General features: G+C 44.9%; 1 protein-coding gene across 3 annotated transcripts in view; it reads left to right on the top strand.

Annotated features, from left to right (window-relative positions):
* Positions 1-739: 739 nt before the first annotated feature.
* LOC137335511 (nucleotide-binding oligomerization domain-containing protein 1-like) overlaps positions 740-18,125 on the top strand; it is a 39,845-nt gene continuing 22,459 nt past the window's right edge. For all 3 annotated transcript variants that reach the window (XM_068000854.1, XM_068000861.1, XM_068000863.1), the window contains exons 1-3: positions 740-1,095; positions 5,194-5,368; positions 5,589-7,368. In XM_068000854.1, coding sequence (XP_067856955.1) covers positions 910-1,095; positions 5,194-5,368; positions 5,589-7,368 — 2,141 coding nt within the window. In that variant the 5' untranslated portion in view covers positions 740-909. The remainder of the gene's footprint in view (positions 1,096-5,193; positions 5,369-5,588; positions 7,369-18,125) is intronic.

An 18,125-nucleotide genomic window follows, 5' to 3' on the forward strand; every position in this document is an offset into this window, starting at 1 on the left:
CACCACCGGCGCACCGTGGCTGCAGTGTGTACCATCCACAGGATGCACTGCAGCAACTCGCCAAGGCTTCTTCGACAGCACCTCCCAAACCCGCGACCTCTACCACCTAGAAGGACAAGAGCAGCAGGCACATGGGAACAACACCACCTGCACATTCCCCTCCAAGTCACACACCATCCCGACTTGGAAATATATCGCCGTTCCTTCATTGTCGCTGGGTCAAAATCCTGGAACTCCCTTCCTAACAGCACTGTGGGAGAACCTTCACCACACGGACTGCAGCGGTTCAAGAAGGCGGCTCACCGCCACCTTCTCAAGGGCAATTAGGGATGGGCAATAAATGCTGGCCTTGCCAGCGACGCCCACATCCCGTGAACGAATAAAAAAAAAGCCAATTTGCGCACAGCAAGGTCCCACAATGTGATAATGACCAGATAATCTGTTTTCGTGATGTTGGTTGGGGGATAAATATTGGCCAGGAGAACTCCCCTGTTCTTGAAATAGTGCCATGGGATCTTTTACGTCCATCTGAGAGGGCAGACGGGGCTTCGGTTTAATGTCTTATCCGAAAGACGGCACCTCCGACAGTGCAGCACTCCCTCAGTACTGCACTGGATTGTCAGTCTGGATTATGTGCATTAACACAGTAAGTTACGTATCATTGTGGTAATACTGTGCCGGAAGTAAGTCGACCCATAAAGGAAGCCTCTGATTGTAGAAAACAAGATGTGAAGTTTTTAAAGTGAGAGAGAAGGTTGGCTGTTCGGTGAGGTTTGATTTGGGGGATTCAGTGCACCGGGACTACTTCTGGTGCCCCTCCAAAAACTAACTCTTAAAGAATTAAGGAGGATACCAGTCTGCTGCTTAAAATACCAGGGAAGAAGAAAATGAAACAGATCAACATTTACTATGGAAGAGACAGCAGCCCATAAACAGTGGGTTACCTCTTACCATGATCTCCTCACGGTGCATCGGGTGGAGTTAGTGAATGGAATTAAAAACACTGACTGCATCCTGGATAACCTGCTACAGTCTGGATACTTCACGCTGGAAGATAAGGAACTTGTAGAGCAGAATAGAACTCGACATAACAAGGTACGAAGGCTGGCAAATCAGCGAGTCTCCACTAGAACAGGGCAGTTTCCTATCGTGTGACAGTGTGGACTCGACTAAAGCTTTCCCCTGTTGTTCTTCCCTTTTGCAGCAACCACTTCTGTTGTATAGAGCCTTGTTGGATAGAGCCTTGGTCAGACCCCATCTAGAGTACTGTGTTCAATTTTGGGCACTGTACCTCAGGAAGGATATATTGGCTTTGGAGAGGGTGCAGGCTAGATTTACCAGGGTTTAGAGGGTTAAATTATGAGGACAGGTTGCATAAACTTGGTTTGTATTCCCTTGAGTATAGGAGATTGAGGGGTGATCTGATCGAGGTGTTTAAAATGTCAAAAGGAATGGATAGTTTAGATACAGAGAAACTATTTCCTTTGGTTGGGGAATCCAGAACGAGGGGACATCATTTTAAAATTAGAACTGGGGCACTCAGAAGTGAAATCAGGAAGCACTTTTTCACACAAAGGGTAGTGGAAATCTGGAACTCTCTCCCCCAAAAAGGTTGTGGATGCTGAGGGTCAATTGGAGCTTTCAAGACTGAGAGCGATAGGTTTCTGTTGGGTGAGGGTATCAAAGGATACGGAGCAAAGGTGGGGTAAATGGAGTTGAGGTACAGATCAGCCATGATCTGATTGAATGGCGGAACAGGCTCGAGGGGCTGAATGGCCTACTCCTGATCCTAATGTTCCTACGTCTCTCACCACGTCAGTGTTACTGAGCCCAGGGGCTCTGTCTAGTTAACCCGATTCCCTGCACTGTGTGGCACTTGGCCCTCGTCCTCTAAAGCACGGTTCCATATCGTCCCCATGGGGACCGTGTATTTCATTACCAATTTTTTTTTCATGGTAATCAGTAAGTCAACCAAAATTAATCAGGTTAATCTGCCTGGCTGGGAACATTGAGTCTCCTGAACAGATGCTGAGTAGCAGGGTAATTCCTGATAAGTAGGGCACTTCTTAAAATATGTGGGAAACATTAAAAGGTGGAAGTGCCTTGCACTGAAAAGCTTCCTCTATAGTATCCACTCCATTTAACATTTCCTGTTTGATTTGTTTATCAAAGGAGAAGTGAAGATTACTTAAAAAACAATTTAAAACTGTAAAGAGAGTTCCTGTCTGGCAGGAGATATTTATTTTAACTTTTCTACTCCCTGTGGAGACCTGCCATTTTAGGTAGAAACTACTGTGCCAGCATTATTAAAAAAAGGAACTTACATTTTTATAGCGCTTTTCACGACCTCAGGATGTCCCAGAGGGCTTTACAGCCAATTAAGTACTTTTGAAGTATAGAAATGTGGGAAACGCGGCAGCCAATTCGTGCACAGCAAGATCCCACAAACAGCAATGTGATAATGACTAGATAATCTGTTTTAGTGATGTTGGTTGAGGGATAAATATTGATCAGGACACCGGGGAGAACTCCACAGCTCTTCTTTGCCGTGGGATCTTTTACGCCCACCCGAGAGGGCAGACGGGACCTCAGTTTAACGTCTCATCCAAAAGATGACACCTCCGACAGTGCAGCACTCCCTCAGTACTGCACTGGAGTGTCAGCCTGGATTTTGTGCTCAAGTCTCTGGTAATGGGGCCCCCATTGGTAAGCAGCACTCCATTGGGAATCCTGCAGATTGGCACCCAGGGGTCTTCCTATGTACCAAGTAGGAGATTTCAGCGCTGGCAAAATCTCGCTGAGCTGTGTGCCCAGCTTTCTCACTTGGATGCCACCCAGGGAGTTTCTGAGGCCTAATCTGATGCTAATCTGCAGTGATTTCAACTGAACCGTTTGCTGACGGCTTTAACTACAGGTGCAGATAAGGGCCTGGAAAAGTCTAGACTTGAGACCAGAGAGGAGGCGAGCACAATTAATGAAGCTTTTGTAAAGAAGCAGAAGGGTTTGCTGATGTAAATAGTGAGAGTATTATCAGAGGAAAAAGGGGAAAGAAAAAGGCCAAGAGGGATAAAAAAAACACGTTGTAGAAGGGGTGAGGAATATCCAAAAAATTTAATGGGAAAACCAGGGAAAAGAGTAAGGGTCAACCTTCGAAAAACAGATAATCAGGTCATTTACCTTATTGCTGTTTGTGGGATCTTGCTGTGCACAAATTGGCTGCCACATCTGCCTAAATCACAACAGTGGCTACATTTCAAAAACACTTCATTGGCTGTAAAGCACTTTGGGACGTCCTGTGGATGTGAAAGACACTATATAAATGCAAGTTTTTTCTTCCTCTTTAAACATTGTTCTCCCTTACACTCACCTCCTCCATTAAATGGAAAATCTAAATCACATTCCTAATGGACATGATAACCTGCAACAAATTATAATTGTTATTCTAACCGGTGTTGGTTTATAGATGCTATGATGTCCTTTAAAGTTTATATTAAAAAAATGACACACACATCAAAGTGACTTCAAGGCTATAATCACACCAAAGCTCCACATTACCATCCTAAATTGCTCAATCTTTTAGGGGTTTATGGTATTATTTGAGCTATTTGATAAGATGACTGCCTGACAATCACTCCTGGAAATTCTTTAATCTATACTCAGAAGTCTTAAATCCAGTGTTCACCTGTGGCACTGCAGATATCGCACTTCAGAGTATTAAAAGGATATTAAAAGAGAGAAAGAAAGCCCATCATTTCTTACTGGTTTTTCTGATCTTGATAACCTGGCCTTTTCCCCAAAGGGAGGAGCTGGGGATTCACAAGCAGTGGCCAGTCTACAGCAACTTCCTTCAACAATTAGCTTCTAATTGGTCTCAGGATGTGCCTGTCTAGACCACTTCCCCACTGGGAAGCTCCCTACATTGGGCAAATGGCACTAACTGGTTGTCATTCACTATAGGAGGCCATTACAAAGGCACTGCTTATAACGTATGAAGCGTGCTGGCTATTTCAGGCAGTTCAGTAGGTTCTTTAATAAGTTTGCACCTCCTTAATCCCCTGTATTTGTGAAATCCGCACTTTGTCTTGGTAATTGAATTCATCAAAGGCATCAAAATCGAGCTGTGAAGGGGGAGAGAGGAAGGGAGAAACACACGATTGAAACTGCAGTTTAATCCTTAGCACCTGAATATTGTTTGATTTCAGCCTGTCGAAAATATGTTACTCTGTTAGAGTAACGGAATGGGACTTAATACTGAGATCGAGATAAGGAGACTTAACCTATTATGGTTTAGCCAGACCACGTATAGTGGGCAAATCGCCAACCCACCCGCTCGAAGCAGTGGGAACTGTATTTGCACAGTAGTCTTAAAGGGACTAAACACAGCTCCATCTTCGCCATCAAACATCACAATCATTCTCCTGACCCCAGACTTACCCAGCAACAATGTCACAAGACATCAGCTAGTCTCTAAATCTTAACAACAACTTGCATTTATAGAGAACCTTTAGCGTAAAAAAACTCCCCGAAATCACAAGGCAGGAGAAGAAAGGAAATGGACGCTCAGACTTAACCGAAGAGTTAAGAGGGATGGCTGAAGGCTTGGTCAAACATGAGGGTTTTGAGAAAGTTTTTAAAGGCAGAATGAGAGGTGAAGAGACTGAGGGGTTTAGAGAGCAGAGGTGGGGGGAGGGGGAGAAATGTGGAGGGGACAGGGGGAGTGGGGAGGGAGAGGAGGAAGGAGGGGGAGGAGGGCTAGAGGAGGAAAGGTAGGAGGGAAAGAAGAGGAAGGGGAGGGGGTAGAGGGGGAGGAGGGGTTCCAATAAGTAGGGTCAAGATGGCTGAAGACTTTGTCATCAAGGGTTGAACAGAGGGAGAGAGGGATGTACAGAAGACAAAAGTCAGAGGACTGGAAAACACAGGAGGGAATGAAAGACTGGAGAAGAGGTAAGGTGGGACAAGGCCATGGGGGGATTTGTAGGTAAGGACAAGCCTTTGAAATTTGTGTGTTGGAGAACCAGTATCAATCAGGAGGAATGGGAGTGATGGGCAAATGGAGCCTGGTGTGGGACAGGCTGTGGATGGCAGAGATTCTGGACAATTTCTAGAATATTATAATTCCCTGCCGTATTATATGCCATCTTGAAACTCTGTTTGTTGGTGGTAACATTAAGTTCGTTGATACATTTTCTTTAGGTGCGTGAAATCCTTAATATAATACATGGCAAAGGACATGAAGCTGCTGAATATTTTGTACATGTGATTTACGTGGCAAAGGAGGTTTATCCAGAACTACAGGATTGGATAAAGGCAATTCAATATCAACCATCTGAACATTTACTGAGAAAACCAGTACTTCTCACAGATGCTGGTAAGTAATTAAGTTAATAATGAAACTGATGTATCTATATATCTGCAAAGACAAGAAGGTTGGACATCCCTGGCATATCATTCTCATTATTTGAGGGAGGAATTGCGACAGAAGATGGGGACCTAAAGTAAACAATGTACATAAGGTATGTATAAATAAAGAATATATATTCCATTATGATTATAAACATTTCTTTCAAACTTCTGATTTAAACATCCAGTTTGGCAGTATTCCGAAAAAATTCGATGTCAGTTGAGAAGAGAAACAAAGTTCGTCACTTCATATGTCCAGAAAGAAGACTTCTTGCTGGACGATACTTACACTGAGACTCTTATGGAATTAATCAATGCGGTCAATGAAACCAAAGGAAGCATCTCCCACTTGGAGGATTTGTTCAGTGACACTGGCGTCATCAATGAAGATGCAGAAACAGTGTTTGTAACTGGTGACGCTGGGGTTGGTAAGACCATACTGCTCCAGAGACTTCAGAACTTGTGGTCCAAGGGAGAGCTGTGCGCTGATGTTAAATTCTTCTTCAAATTCAGATGCCGGATATTCAATAGCTTTAAGGAGGAAGACAAGATCTCACTCAAGGATCTACTGTTCAGGTACAACTGTTACCCTGACAAAGACGCTGATGAAATATTCAGTTACATCCGGCAACATCCTGACTCTGTTCTCTTCACACTGGATGGGTTTGATGAAATTAATGTGGACTGTGACCCTAATGATATCCCTGACATCTCTTCACCCTTTGACCCCACGCATCCTGTGGCCCTGTTGATGAACCTTCTTCATGGAAAGTTACTAAAAGGTTCCAAAATATTATTGACAGCAAGAACTGGCACAGACCTACCGCTGAGAATGGTGAGAAAGAGAGTGACGCTGAAGGGCTTTTCCAAGGACCATTTGCTGCGGTATTTGAAGAAATTCTTCAAAAACAAGGCCCATCAAAGCTTGGTTTTAACCCAGCTGGAGGCGAACCCTCACCTGTGCAGTCTGTGTTCAGTGCCATTGTTTTGCTGGATTATATTTAAATGCTACGAACACTTTCAGTCCACTTGTAGCTCCCAGCGGTTGTTGGATTATGTTACGCTGACTGACATTTACCTGCTGATGTTGGAGGTTTTCCTAAACCGTTCTTCTAAGACGGGATTGAACAAAAGAAACAATAGTCAAAGTGAGACCTTCAAAGCAAAGAGGGGCGCGTTAATGCGACTGGGCAAATTGGCAAAAGAAGGGATTGAAAACAGCAACTTTATCTTTAGCCAAGAGCAAATCTCAGCGGCCGACGTCTCAGAGGAGGATTTACAGCTGGGCTTTGTCAAAAGTGCAGGCCATTACGACGGATGCGGGAACCAGTCGACTTATGAGTTCCTTCACTTGACCCTGCAGTCATTTTTCACCGCCTTCTCCTTGGTTGTAGACGATGAAATCAGTGCGAGGGAAACCATTAAGTTTTTCACTGGACGTGTTCCTGGTGGAAAACAGCAACAAACGCTCGGCTCTTCAGACCCACGTCCGAGATTTAAGAGGAGCTCCAGAGAATACTTGCTTGAGTTTAGAGAGCATTTTCAGTTAACTGTTCTTTTCCTTTGCGGTTTGCTTTCCAAAACCAAGACGGACTTATTGAATCATTTGACGTGTCAAAGAAAAGTTCAAAAGAAGCGATTGGCATTGAAGTCCTACCTTGTTGACTGCGTGAAAACGTACATGATCAACGATTTCTATCAGATGCGTGCTGTTCCACGCTTCATGTGGTTGTTGAGGTGCATATTTGAAGTGCAGAATGAAGAAGTGGCCAGACTTGCTGCCAAGGGGATTTGCAAAGATTATATAAAGTTCACCTATTGCAATGTCTACTCAGCTGACTGCAGCGCAATAACATTCATTTTGCGGGATGTTCAGAAAACAATCGCACTTGAGCTAGACAATAACAATATCAACGACTACGGAGTGAAAGAGCTAATTCCTTGTTTCAGTAAGCTTCGCATAATTGGGTAAGATTTATAAACCCTTTAAATTCCAACCTGATGTCCTTTCACTGTGTTTATCTGTGTGTGAGTGTCTTTACCAGTATATGAGGATGTGTTCACATTTGTGGGTGCATGTGTTTACCAGTGTGTGAGTGTGTGTTTACAACTGTGTGAGTGTATCTACCAGTGTGTGAGTCTGTGTTTACCAGTGTGTGAGTGTGTGTTTACCAGTGTGTGAGTGTGTGTTTACAACTGTGTGAGTGTATCTACCAGTGTGTGAGTCTGTGTTTATCAGTGTGTGAGCGTGTTTACCTGTGTGTGTGTGTGTGTTTACCAGTGTGTGTGTGTGTACCTGTGTGTGAGTGTGTTTACCTGTGTGTGTGTGTGTGTTTACCAGTGTGTGTGAGTGTGTTTACCTGTGTGTGTATGTGTTTACCAGTGTGTGTGTCTACCTGTGTGTGAGTGTGTTTACCAGTGTGTGTGTGTGTGTGTGTGTCTACCTGTGTGTGAGTGCGTGTCTACCTGTGTGTGTGTGTGTGTGTTTACCAGTGTGTGAGTGTGTGTCTACCTGTGTGTGCGTGTACCTGTGTGTGCGTGTGTGTACCTGTGTGTGAGTGTGTTTACTTGTGTGTGTATGTGTGTGTTTACCACTGTGAGAGTGTGTGTCTACCTGTGTGTGAGTGTGTTTACTTGTGTGTGTATGTGTGTGTTTACCACTGTGTGAGTGTGTGTCTACCTGTGTGTGAGTGTGTTTACCTGTGTGTGTGTGTGTTTACCAGTGTGTGTGTGTGTACCTGTGTGTGAGTGTGTTTACCTGTGTGTGTGTTTACCAGTGTGTGTGTGTGTACCTGTGTGTGTGTGTGTTTACCTGTGTGTGTGTGTTTACCAGTGTGTGTGTGTGTGTGTGTCTACCAGTGTGTGTGTGTGTCTACCTGTGTGTGAGTGTCTACCTGTGTGTGTGTGTGTGTGTTTAACTGTGTGTGTGTCTACCTGTGTGTGAGTGTGTTTACCAGTGTGTGTGTGTCTACCTGTGTGTGAGTGTGTGTCTACCTGTGTGTGTGTGTGTGTGTGTGTTTACCAGTGTGTGTGTCTACCTGTGTGAGTGTGTGTCTACCTGTGTGTGTGTGTGTGTGTTTAACTGTGTGTGTGTCTACCTGTGTGTGAGTGTGTTTACCAGTGTGTGTGTGTCTACCTGTGTGTGAGTGTGTTTATCAGTGTGTGAGTGTGTGTTTACCTGTGTGAGTGTGTGTTTACCAGTGTGTGTGTGTGTCTACCTGTGTGTGAGTCTGTGTTTATCAGTGTGTGAGTGTGTGTTTACCAGTGTGAGTGTGTGTTTACCAGTGTGTGTGTCTACCTGTGTGAGTGTGTGTCTACCTGTGTGTGAGTGTGTTTACCTGTGTGTGTGTGTTTACCTGTGTGTGAGTGTGTGTCTACCTGTGTGTGTGTGTGTGTGTGTGTTTACCTGTGTGTGAGTGTGTGTCTACCTGTGTGTGAGTGTGTTTACCTGTGTGTGTGTGTTTACCTGTGTGTGTGTGTTTACCTGTGTGTGAGTGTGTGTCTACCTGTGTGTGTGTGTGTGTGTGTGTTTACCTGTGTGTGTGTCTACCTGTGTGTGAGTGTGTTTACCTGTGTGTGTGTTTACCAGTGTGTGAGTGTGTTTATCAGTGTGTGAGTGTGTTTACCTGTGCGTGTGTGTCTACCTATGTGTGTGTGTGTGTGTGTTTACCTGTGTGTGTCTACCTGTGTGTTTACCTGTGTGTGTGTTTACCTGTGTGTGAGTGTGTGTCGACCAGTGTGAGTGTGTCTACCTGTGTGTGAGTGTGTGTTTACCAGTGTGTGAGTGTGTGTCTACCTGTATGTGTGTATTTACCTGTGTGAGTATGTGTCTACCTGTGTGTGTGTTTATCAGTGTGTGAGTGCATTTACCTGTGTGTGTGTGTGTTTACCAATGTGTGTGTTTACCAGTGTGTGAGTGTGTGTCTACCTGTGTGTGAGTGTGTGTTTACCAGTGTTTGTGTGTTTACCAGTGTGTGTGTGTCTACCTGTGTGTGAGTGTGTTTATCAGTGTGTGAGTCTGTGTTTATCAGTGTGTGAGTGTGTGTTTACCAGCGTGTGTGTGTTTACCAGTGTGTGAGTGTGTTTACCTGTGTGTGTGTGTTTATCAATGTGTGTGTCTACCAGTGTGTGAGTGTGTCTACCTGTATGTGTGTGTGTCTACCAGTGTGTGAGTGTGTCTACCTGTATGTGTGTGTGTGTGTGTTTACCAGTGTGTGAGTGTGTGTCTACCTGTGTGTGAGTGTGTGTTTACCAGTGTGTGAGTGTGTTTACCAGTGTGTGAGTGTGTTTACCAGTGTGTGTGTGTGTCTACCTGTGTGTGAGTGTGTTTATCAGTGTGTGAGTGTGTTTATCAGTGTGTGAGTGTGTGTCTACCTGTGTGTGAGTGTGTTTATCAGTGTGTGAGTCTGTGTTTATCAGTGTGTGAGTGTGTGTTTACCTGTGTGTGAGTGTGTGTTTACCAGTGTTTGTGTGTTTACCAGTGTGTGTGTGTCTACCTGTGTGTGAGTGTGTTTATCAGTGTGTGAGTGTGTGTTTATCAGTGTGTGAGTGTGTGTTTACCAGTGTGTGAGTGTGTGTTTACCAGTGTGTGTGTGTTTACCAATGTGTGAGTGTGTTTACCTGTGTGTGTGTGTTTATCAATGTGTGTGTCTACCAGTGTGTGAGTGTGTCTACCTGTATGTGTGTGTGTCTACCAGTGTGTGTGTGTGTCTACCTGTATGTGTGTGTGTGTGTGTTTACCAGTGTGTGAGTGTGTGTCTACCTGTGTGTGAGTGTGTGTTTACCAGTGTGTGTGTGTGTTTACCAGTGTGTGAGTGTGTGTCTACCTGTGTGTGAGTGTGTGTTTACCAGTGTGTGAGTGTGTTTACCAGTGTGTGAGTGTGTGTCTACCTGTGTGTGAGTGTGTTTATCAGTGTGTGAGTCTGTGTTTATCAGTGTGTGAGTGTGTGTTTACCTGTGTGTGAGTGTGTGTTTACCAGTGTTTGTGTGTTTACCAGTGTGTGTGTGTCTACCTGTGTGTGTGTTTATCAGTGTGTGAGTGTGTGTTTACCAGTGTGTGAGTGTGTGTTTACCAGTGTGTGTGTGTTTACCAATGTGTGAGTGTGTTTACCTGTGTGTGTGTGTTTATCAATGTGTGTGTCTACCAGTGTGTGAGTGTGTCTACCTGTATGTGTGTGTGTCTACCTGTATGTGTGTGTGTGTGTTTACCAGTGTGTGAGTGTGTGTTTACCAGTGTGTGTGTGTTTACCAGTGTGTGAGTGTGTTTACCAGTGTGTGTGTGTTTACCAGTGTGTGAGTGTGTTTACCAGTGTGTGTGTTTACCAGTGTGTGTGTCTACCTGTGTGTGAGTGTGTTTACCTGTGTGTGTGTGTACCTGTGTGTGAGTGTGTTTGTGTGTGTGTGTGAGTGTGTTTACCTGTGTGTGAGTGTGTTTACCAGTGTGTGTGTCTACCTGTGTGAGTGTGTGTCTACCTGTGTGTGAGTGTGTTTACCAGTGTGTGTGTGTCTACCTGTGTGAGTGTGTGTCTACCTGTGTGTGAGTGTGTTTACCAGTGTGTGTGTGTCTACCTGTGTGAGTGTGTGTCTACCTGTGTGTGAGTGTGTTTACCAGTGTGTGAGTGTGTGTCTACCTGTGTGTGTGTTTATCAGTGTGTGAGTGTATTTACCTGTGTGTGTGTGTTTACCAATGTGTGTGCCTACCAGTGTGTGAGTGTGTCTACCTGTATGTGTGTGTGTGTTTACCAGTGTGTGAGTGTGTGTTTACCAGTGTTTGTGTGTTTACCAGTGTGTGTGTGTCTACCTGTGTGTGTGTGTTTATCAGTGTGTGAGTCTGTGTTTATCAGTGTGTGAGTGTGTGTTTACCAGTGTGTGAGTGTGTGTTTACCAGTGTGTGTGTGTTTACCAGTGTGTGAGTGTGTTTACCTGTGTGTGTGTCTACCAGTGTGTGTGTGTGTCTACCAGTGTGTGAGTGTGTCTACCTGTATGTGTGTGTGTGTGTCTACCAGTGTGTGTGTGTGTCTACCAGTGTGTGAGTGTGTCTACCTGTATGTGTGTGTGTGTGTGTCTACCTGTATGTGTGTGTGTGTGTTTACCAGTGTGTGAGTGTGTGTCTACCAGTGTGAGTGTGTGTTTAAAAGTGTGTGTGTCTACCTGTGTGTGAGTGTGTTTACCTGTGTGTGAGTGTGTTTACCTGTGTGTGTGTCTACCTGTGTGAGTGTGTGTCTACCTGTGTGTGAGTGTGTCTACCTGTGTGTGAGTGTGTGTTTACCAGTGTGTGAGTGTGTGTCTACCAGTGTGAGTGTGTGTTTAAAAGTGTGTGTGTCTACCTGTGTGTGAGTGTGTTTACCTGTGTGTGAGTGTGTTTACCTGTGTGTGTGTCTACCTGTGTGAGTGTGTGTCTACCTGTGTGTGTGTGTGTCTACCTGTGTGTGAGTGTGTTTACCTGTGTGTGTGTGTTTACCTGTGTGTGAGTGTGTGTCTACCTGTGTGTGTGAGTGTGTGTTTACCAGTGTGTGTGTGTGTTTACCTGTGTGTGTGTCTACCAGTGTGTGTGTGTGTCTACCAGTGTGTGAGTGTGTCTACCAGTGTGTGAGTGTGTCTACCTGTATGTGTGTGTGTGTGTTTACCAGTGTGTGTGTGTTTACCAGTGTGTGAGTGTGTTTACCAGTGTGTGTGTTTACCAGTGTGTGTGTTTACCTGTGTGTGTATGTGTTTACCAGTGTGTGTGTGTGTACCTGTGTGTGAGTGTGTTTGTGTGTGTGTGTGTGTGTGTGTGAGTGTGTTTACCTGTGTGTGTATGTGTTTACCAGTGTGTGTGTCTACCTGTGTGAGTGTGTGTCTACCTGTGTGTGAGTGTGTTTACCAGTGTGTGTGTGTCTACCTGTGTGTGTGTGTGTTTACCTGTGTGTGTGTGTGTATTTACCTGTGTGTGTGTCTACCTGTGTGTGAGTGTGTTTACCTGTGTGTGTGTTTACCAGTGTGTGTGTGTGTCTACCTGTGTGTGTGTGTGTTTACCTGTGTGTGTGTCTACCTGTGTGTGAGTGTGTTTACCTGTGTGTGTGTTTACCAGTGTGTGTGTGTGTTTACCAGTGTGTGAGTCTGTGTTTATCAGTGTGTGAGTGTGTGTTTACCAGTGTGTGAGTGTGTGTTTACCTGTGTGAGTGTGTGTTTACCAGTGTGTGTGTGTGTCTACCTGTGTGTGAGTGTGTTTACCAGTGTGTGAGTCTGTGTTTATCAGTGTGTGAGTGTGTGTTTACCAGTGTGAGTGTGTGTTTACCTGTGTGTGAGTGTGTTTACCTGTGTGTGTGTGTCTACCTGTGTGTGAGTGTGTTTACCTGTGTGTGTGTGTTTACCTGTGTGTGAGTGTGTGTCTACCTGTGTGTGTGTGTGTGTTTACCTGTGTGTGTGTCTACCTGTGTGTGAGTGTGTTTACCTGTGTGTGTGTGTTTACCTGTGTGTGAGTGTGTGTCTACCTGTGTGTGTGTGTTTACCAGTGTGTGTGTGTCTACCTTTGTGTGTGTGTTTACCAGTGTGTGAGTGTGTCTACCTGTGTGTGAGTGTGTGTCTACCTGTATGTGTGTATTTACCTGTGTGAGTATGTGTCTACCTGTGTGTGTGTTTATCAGTGTGTGAGTGTATTTACCTGTGTGTGTGTGTGTGTGTGTTTACCAATGTGTGTGTCTACCAGTGTGTGAGTGTGTGTCTACCTGTGTGTGAGTGTGTGTTTACCAGTGTGTGAGTGTGTCTACCTGTGTGTGAGTGTGTTTATCAGTGTGTGAGTCTGTGTTTATCAGTGTGTGAGTGTGTGTTTACCAGTGTGTGAGTGTGTGTTTACCAGTGTGTGTGTGTTTACCAGTGTTTGTGTGTTTACCAGTGTGTGTGTGTGTCTACCTGTGTGTGAGTGTGTTTATCAGTGTGTGAGTCTGTGTTTATCAGTGTGTAAGTGTGTGTTTACCAGTGTGTGAGTGTGTGTTTACCAGTGTGTGTGTGTTTACCAGTGTGTGTGTTTACCAGTGTGTGTGTGTCTACCTGTGTGTGAGTGTGTTTACCTGTGTGTACGTGTTTACCAGTGTGTGTGTGTGTACCTGTGTGTGAGTGTGTTTACCTGTGTGTGTGTGTTTACCTGTGTGTGAGTGTGTTTACCTGTGTGTGTATATGTTTACCAGTGTGTGTGTGTGTTTACCTGTGTGTGTATGTGTTTACCAGTGTGTGTGTCTACCTGTGTGAGTGTGTGTCTACCTGTGTGTGAGTGTGTTTACCAGTGTGTGTGTGTCTACCTGTGTGTGTGTGTGTGTGTGTGTGTGTATTTACCTGTGTGTGTGTCTACCTGTGTGTGAGTGTGTTTACCTGTGTGTGTGTTTACCAGTGTGTGTGTGTGTGTGTTTACCAGTGTGTGAGTCTGTGTTTATCAGTGTGTGAGTGTGTGTCTACCTGTGTGTGAGTGTGTGTTTACCTGTGTGAGTGTGTGTTTACCAGTGTGTGTGTGTCTACCTGTGTGTGAGTGTGTTTACCAGTGTGTGAGTCTGTGTTTATCAGTGTGTGAGTGTGTTTACCTGTGTGTGTGTTTACCAGTGTGTGTGTGTGTGTGTTTACCAGTGTGTGAGTCTGTGTTTATCAGTGTGTGAGTGTGTGTTTACCAGTGTGTGAGTGTGTGTTTACCTGTGTGAGTGTGTGTTTACCAGTGTGTGAGTGTGTGTTTACCAGTGTGAGTGTGTGTTTAAAAGTGTGTGTGTCTACCTGTGTGTGAGTGTGTTTACCTGTGTGTGAGTGTGTTTACCTGTGTGTGTGTCTACCTGTGTGAGTGTGTGTCTACCTGTGTGTGAGTGTGTTTACTAGTGTGTGTGTGTCTACCTGTGTGTGAGTGTGTTTACCTGTGTGTGTGTTTACCAGTGTGTGTGTGTGTGTTTACCAGTGTGTGAGTCTGTGTTTATCAGTGTGTGAGTGTGTGTTTACCAGTGTGTGAGTGTGTGTTTACCTGTGTGAGTGTGTGTTTACCAGTGTGTGTGTGTCTACCTGTGTGTGAGTGTGTTTACCTGTGTGTGTGTTTACCAGTGTGTGTGTGTGTGTTTACCAGTGTGTGAGTCTGTGTTTATCAGTGTGTGAGTGTGTGTTTACCAGTGTGTGAGTGTGTGTTTACCTGTGTGAGTGTGTGTTTACCAGTGTGTGTGTGTCTACCTGTGTGCGAGTGTGTTTACCAGTGTGTGAGTCTGTGTTTATCAGTGTGTGAGTGTGTGTTTACCAGTGTGAGTGTGTGTTTAAAAGTGTGTGTGTCTACCTGTGTGTGAGTGTGTTTACCTGTGTGTGAGTGTGTTTACCTGTGTGTGTGTCTACCTGTGTGAGTGTGTGTCTACCTGTGTGTGAGTGTGTTTACCTGTGTGTGTGTGTTTACCTGTGTGTGAGTGTGTGTCTACCTGTGTGTGTGAGTGTGTGTTTACCAGTGTGTGAGTGTGTTTACCTGTGTGTGAGTGTGTTTACCTGTGTGTGTGTTTACCAGTGTGTGTGTGTGTCTACCTGTGTGTGAGTGTGTTTACCTGTGCGTGTGTGTTTACCTGTGTGTGAGTGTGTGTCTACCTGTGTGTGTGTGTGTGTGTTTACCTGTGTGTGTCTACCTGTGTGTGAGTGTGTTTACCTGTGTGTGTGTTTACCTGTGTGTGAGTGTGTGTCGACCAGTTTGTGAGTGTGTCTACCTGTGTGTGAGTGTGTGTTTACCAGTGTGTGTGTGTGTCTACCTGTATGTGTGTATTTACCTGTGTGAGTATGTGTCTACCTGTGTGTGTGTTTATCAGTGTGTGAGTGTATTTACCTGTGTGTGTGTGTTTACCAATGTGCGTGCCTACCAGTGTGTGAGTGTGTCTACCTGTATGTGTGTGTGTGTTTACCAGTGTGTGAGTGTGTGTCTACCTGTGTGTGAGTGTGTGTTTACCAGTGTGTGAGTGTGTTTACCAGTGTTTGTGTGTTTACCAGTGTGTGTGTGTCTACCTGTGTGTGAGTGTGTTTACCAGTGTGTGAGTCTGTGTTTATCAGTGTGTGAGTGTGTGTTTACCAGTGTGAGTGTGTGTTTAAAAGTGTGTGTGTCTACCTGTGTGTGAGTGTGTTTACCTGTGTGTGAGTGTGTTTACCTGTGTGTGTGTCTACCTGTGTGAGTGTGTGTCTACCTGTGTGTGTGAGTGTGTGTTTACCAGTGTGTGAGTGTGTTTACCTGTGTGTGAGTGTGTTTACCTGTGTGTGTGTTTACCAGTGTGTGTGTGTGTCTACCTGTGTGTGAGTGTGTGTCTACCTGTGTGTGTGTGTGTTTACCTGTGTGTGTGTTTACCTGTGTGTGAGTGTGTGTCGACCAGTTTGTGAGTGTGTCTACCTGTGTGTGAGTGTGTGTTTACCAGTGTGTGTGTGTGTCTACCTGTATGTGTGTATTTACCTGTGTGAGTATGTGTCTACCTGTGTGTGTGTTTATCAGTGTGTGAGTGTATTTACCTGTGTGTGTGTGTTTACCAATGTGCGTGCCTACCAGTGTGTGAGTGTGTCTACCTGTATGTGTGTGTGTGTTTACCAGTGTGTGAGTGTGTGTCTACCTGTGTGTGAGTGTGTGTTTACCAGTGTGTGAGTGTGTTTACCAGTGTTTGTGTGTTTACCAGTGTGTGTGTGTCTACCTGTGTGTGAGTGTGTTTATCAGTGTGTGAGTCTGTGTTTATCAGTGTGTGAGTGTGTGTTTACCAGTGTGTGAGTGTGTGTTTACCAGCGTGTGTGTGTTTACCAGTGTGTGAGTGTGTTTACCTGTGTGTGTCTACCTGTGTGTGAGTGTGTTTACCTGTGTGTGTGTTTACCTGTGTGTGAGTGTGTGTCGACCAGTTTGTGAGTGTGTCTACCTGTGTGTGAGTGTGTGTTTACCAGTGTGTGTGTGTGTCTACCTGTATGTGTGTATTTACCTGTGTGAGTATGTGTCTACCTGTGTGTGTGTTTATCAGTGTGTGAGTGTATTTACCTGTGTGTGTGTGTTTACCAATGTGTGTGCCTACCAGTGTGTGAGTGTGTCTACCTGTATGTGTGTGTGTGTTTACCAGTGTGTGAGTGTGTGTCTACCTGTGTGTGAGTGTGTGTTTACCAGTGTGTGAGTGTGTTTACCAGTGTTTGTGTGTTTACCAGTGTGTGTGTGTCTACCTGTGTGTGAGTGTGTTTATCAGTGTGTGAGTCTGTGTTTATCAGTGTGTGAGTGTGTGTTTACCAGTGTGTGAGTGTGTGTTTACCAGCGTGTGTGTGTTTACCAGTGTGTGAGTGTGTTTACCTGTGTGTGTGTCTACCAGTGTGTGAGTGTGTCTACCTGTATGTGTGTGTGTCTACCAGTGTGTGAGTGTGTCTACCTGTATGTGTGTGTGTCTACCAGTGTGTGAGTGTGTCTACCTGTGTGTGAGTGTGTGTCTACCTGTGTGTGAGTGTGTGTCTACCAGTGTGTGAGTGTGTCTACCTGTATGTGTGTGTGTCTACCTGTGTGTGAGTGTGTGTCTACCTGTGTGTGAGTGTGTGTCTACCTGTGTGTGTGTGTGTCTACCAGCGTGTGAGTGTGTCTACCTGTATGTGTGTGTGTGTTTATCAGTGTGTGAGTCTGTGTTTATCAGTGTGTGAGTGTGTGTTTACCAGTGTGTGAGTGTGTGTTTACCAGCGTGTGTGTGTTTACCAGTGTGTGAGTGTGTTTACCTGTGTGTACGTGTTTACCAGTGTGTGTGTGTGTACCTGTGTGTGAGTGTGTTTACCTGTGTGTGTGTGTTTACCTGTGTGTGAGTGTGTTTACCTGTGTGTGTATATGTTTACCAGTGTGTGTGTGTGTTTACCTGTGTGTGTATGTGTTTACCAGTGTGTGTGTCTACCTGTGTGAGTGTGTGTCTACCTGTGTGTGAGTGTGTTTACCAGTGTGTGTGTGTCTACCTGTGTGTGTGTGTGTGTGTGTGTGTATTTACCTGTGTGTGTGTCTACCTGTGTGTGAGTGTGTTTACCTGTGTGTGTGTTTACCAGTGTGTGTGTGTGTGTGTTTACCAGTGTGTGAGTCTGTGTTTATCAGTGTGTGAGTGTGTGTCTACCTGTGTGTGAGTGTGTGTTTACCTGTGTGAGTGTGTGTTTACCAGTGTGTGTGTGTCTACCTGTGTGTGAGTGTGTTTACCAGTGTGTGAGTCTGTGTTTATCAGTGTGTGAGTGTGTTTACCTGTGTGTGTGTTTACCAGTGTGTGTGTGTGTGTGTTTACCAGTGTGTGAGTCTGTGTTTATCAGTGTGTGAGTGTGTGTTTACCAGTGTGTGAGTGTGTGTTTACCTGTGTGAGTGTGTGTTTACCAGTGTGTGTGTGTCTACCTGTGTGTGAGTGTGTGTTTACCAGTGTGAGTGTGTGTTTAAAAGTGTGTGTGTCTACCTGTGTGTGAGTGTGTTTACCTGTGTGTGAGTGTGTTTACCTGTGTGTGTGTCTACCTGTGTGAGTGTGTGTCTACCTGTGTGTGAGTGTGTTTACTAGTGTGTGTGTGTCTACCTGTGTGTGAGTGTGTTTACCTGTGTGTGTGTTTACCAGTGTGTGTGTGTGTGTTTACCAGTGTGTGAGTCTGTGTTTATCAGTGTGTGAGTGTGTGTTTACCAGTGTGTGAGTGTGTGTTTACCTGTGTGAGTGTGTGTTTACCAGTGTGTGTGTGTCTACCTGTGTGTGAGTGTGTTTACCTGTGTGTGTGTTTACCAGTGTGTGTGTGTGTGTTTA

Source organism: Heptranchias perlo, chromosome 2, assembly GCF_035084215.1.
Source record: "Heptranchias perlo isolate sHepPer1 chromosome 2, sHepPer1.hap1, whole genome shotgun sequence".
Taxonomy (NCBI): domain Eukaryota; kingdom Metazoa; phylum Chordata; class Chondrichthyes; order Hexanchiformes; family Hexanchidae; genus Heptranchias; species Heptranchias perlo.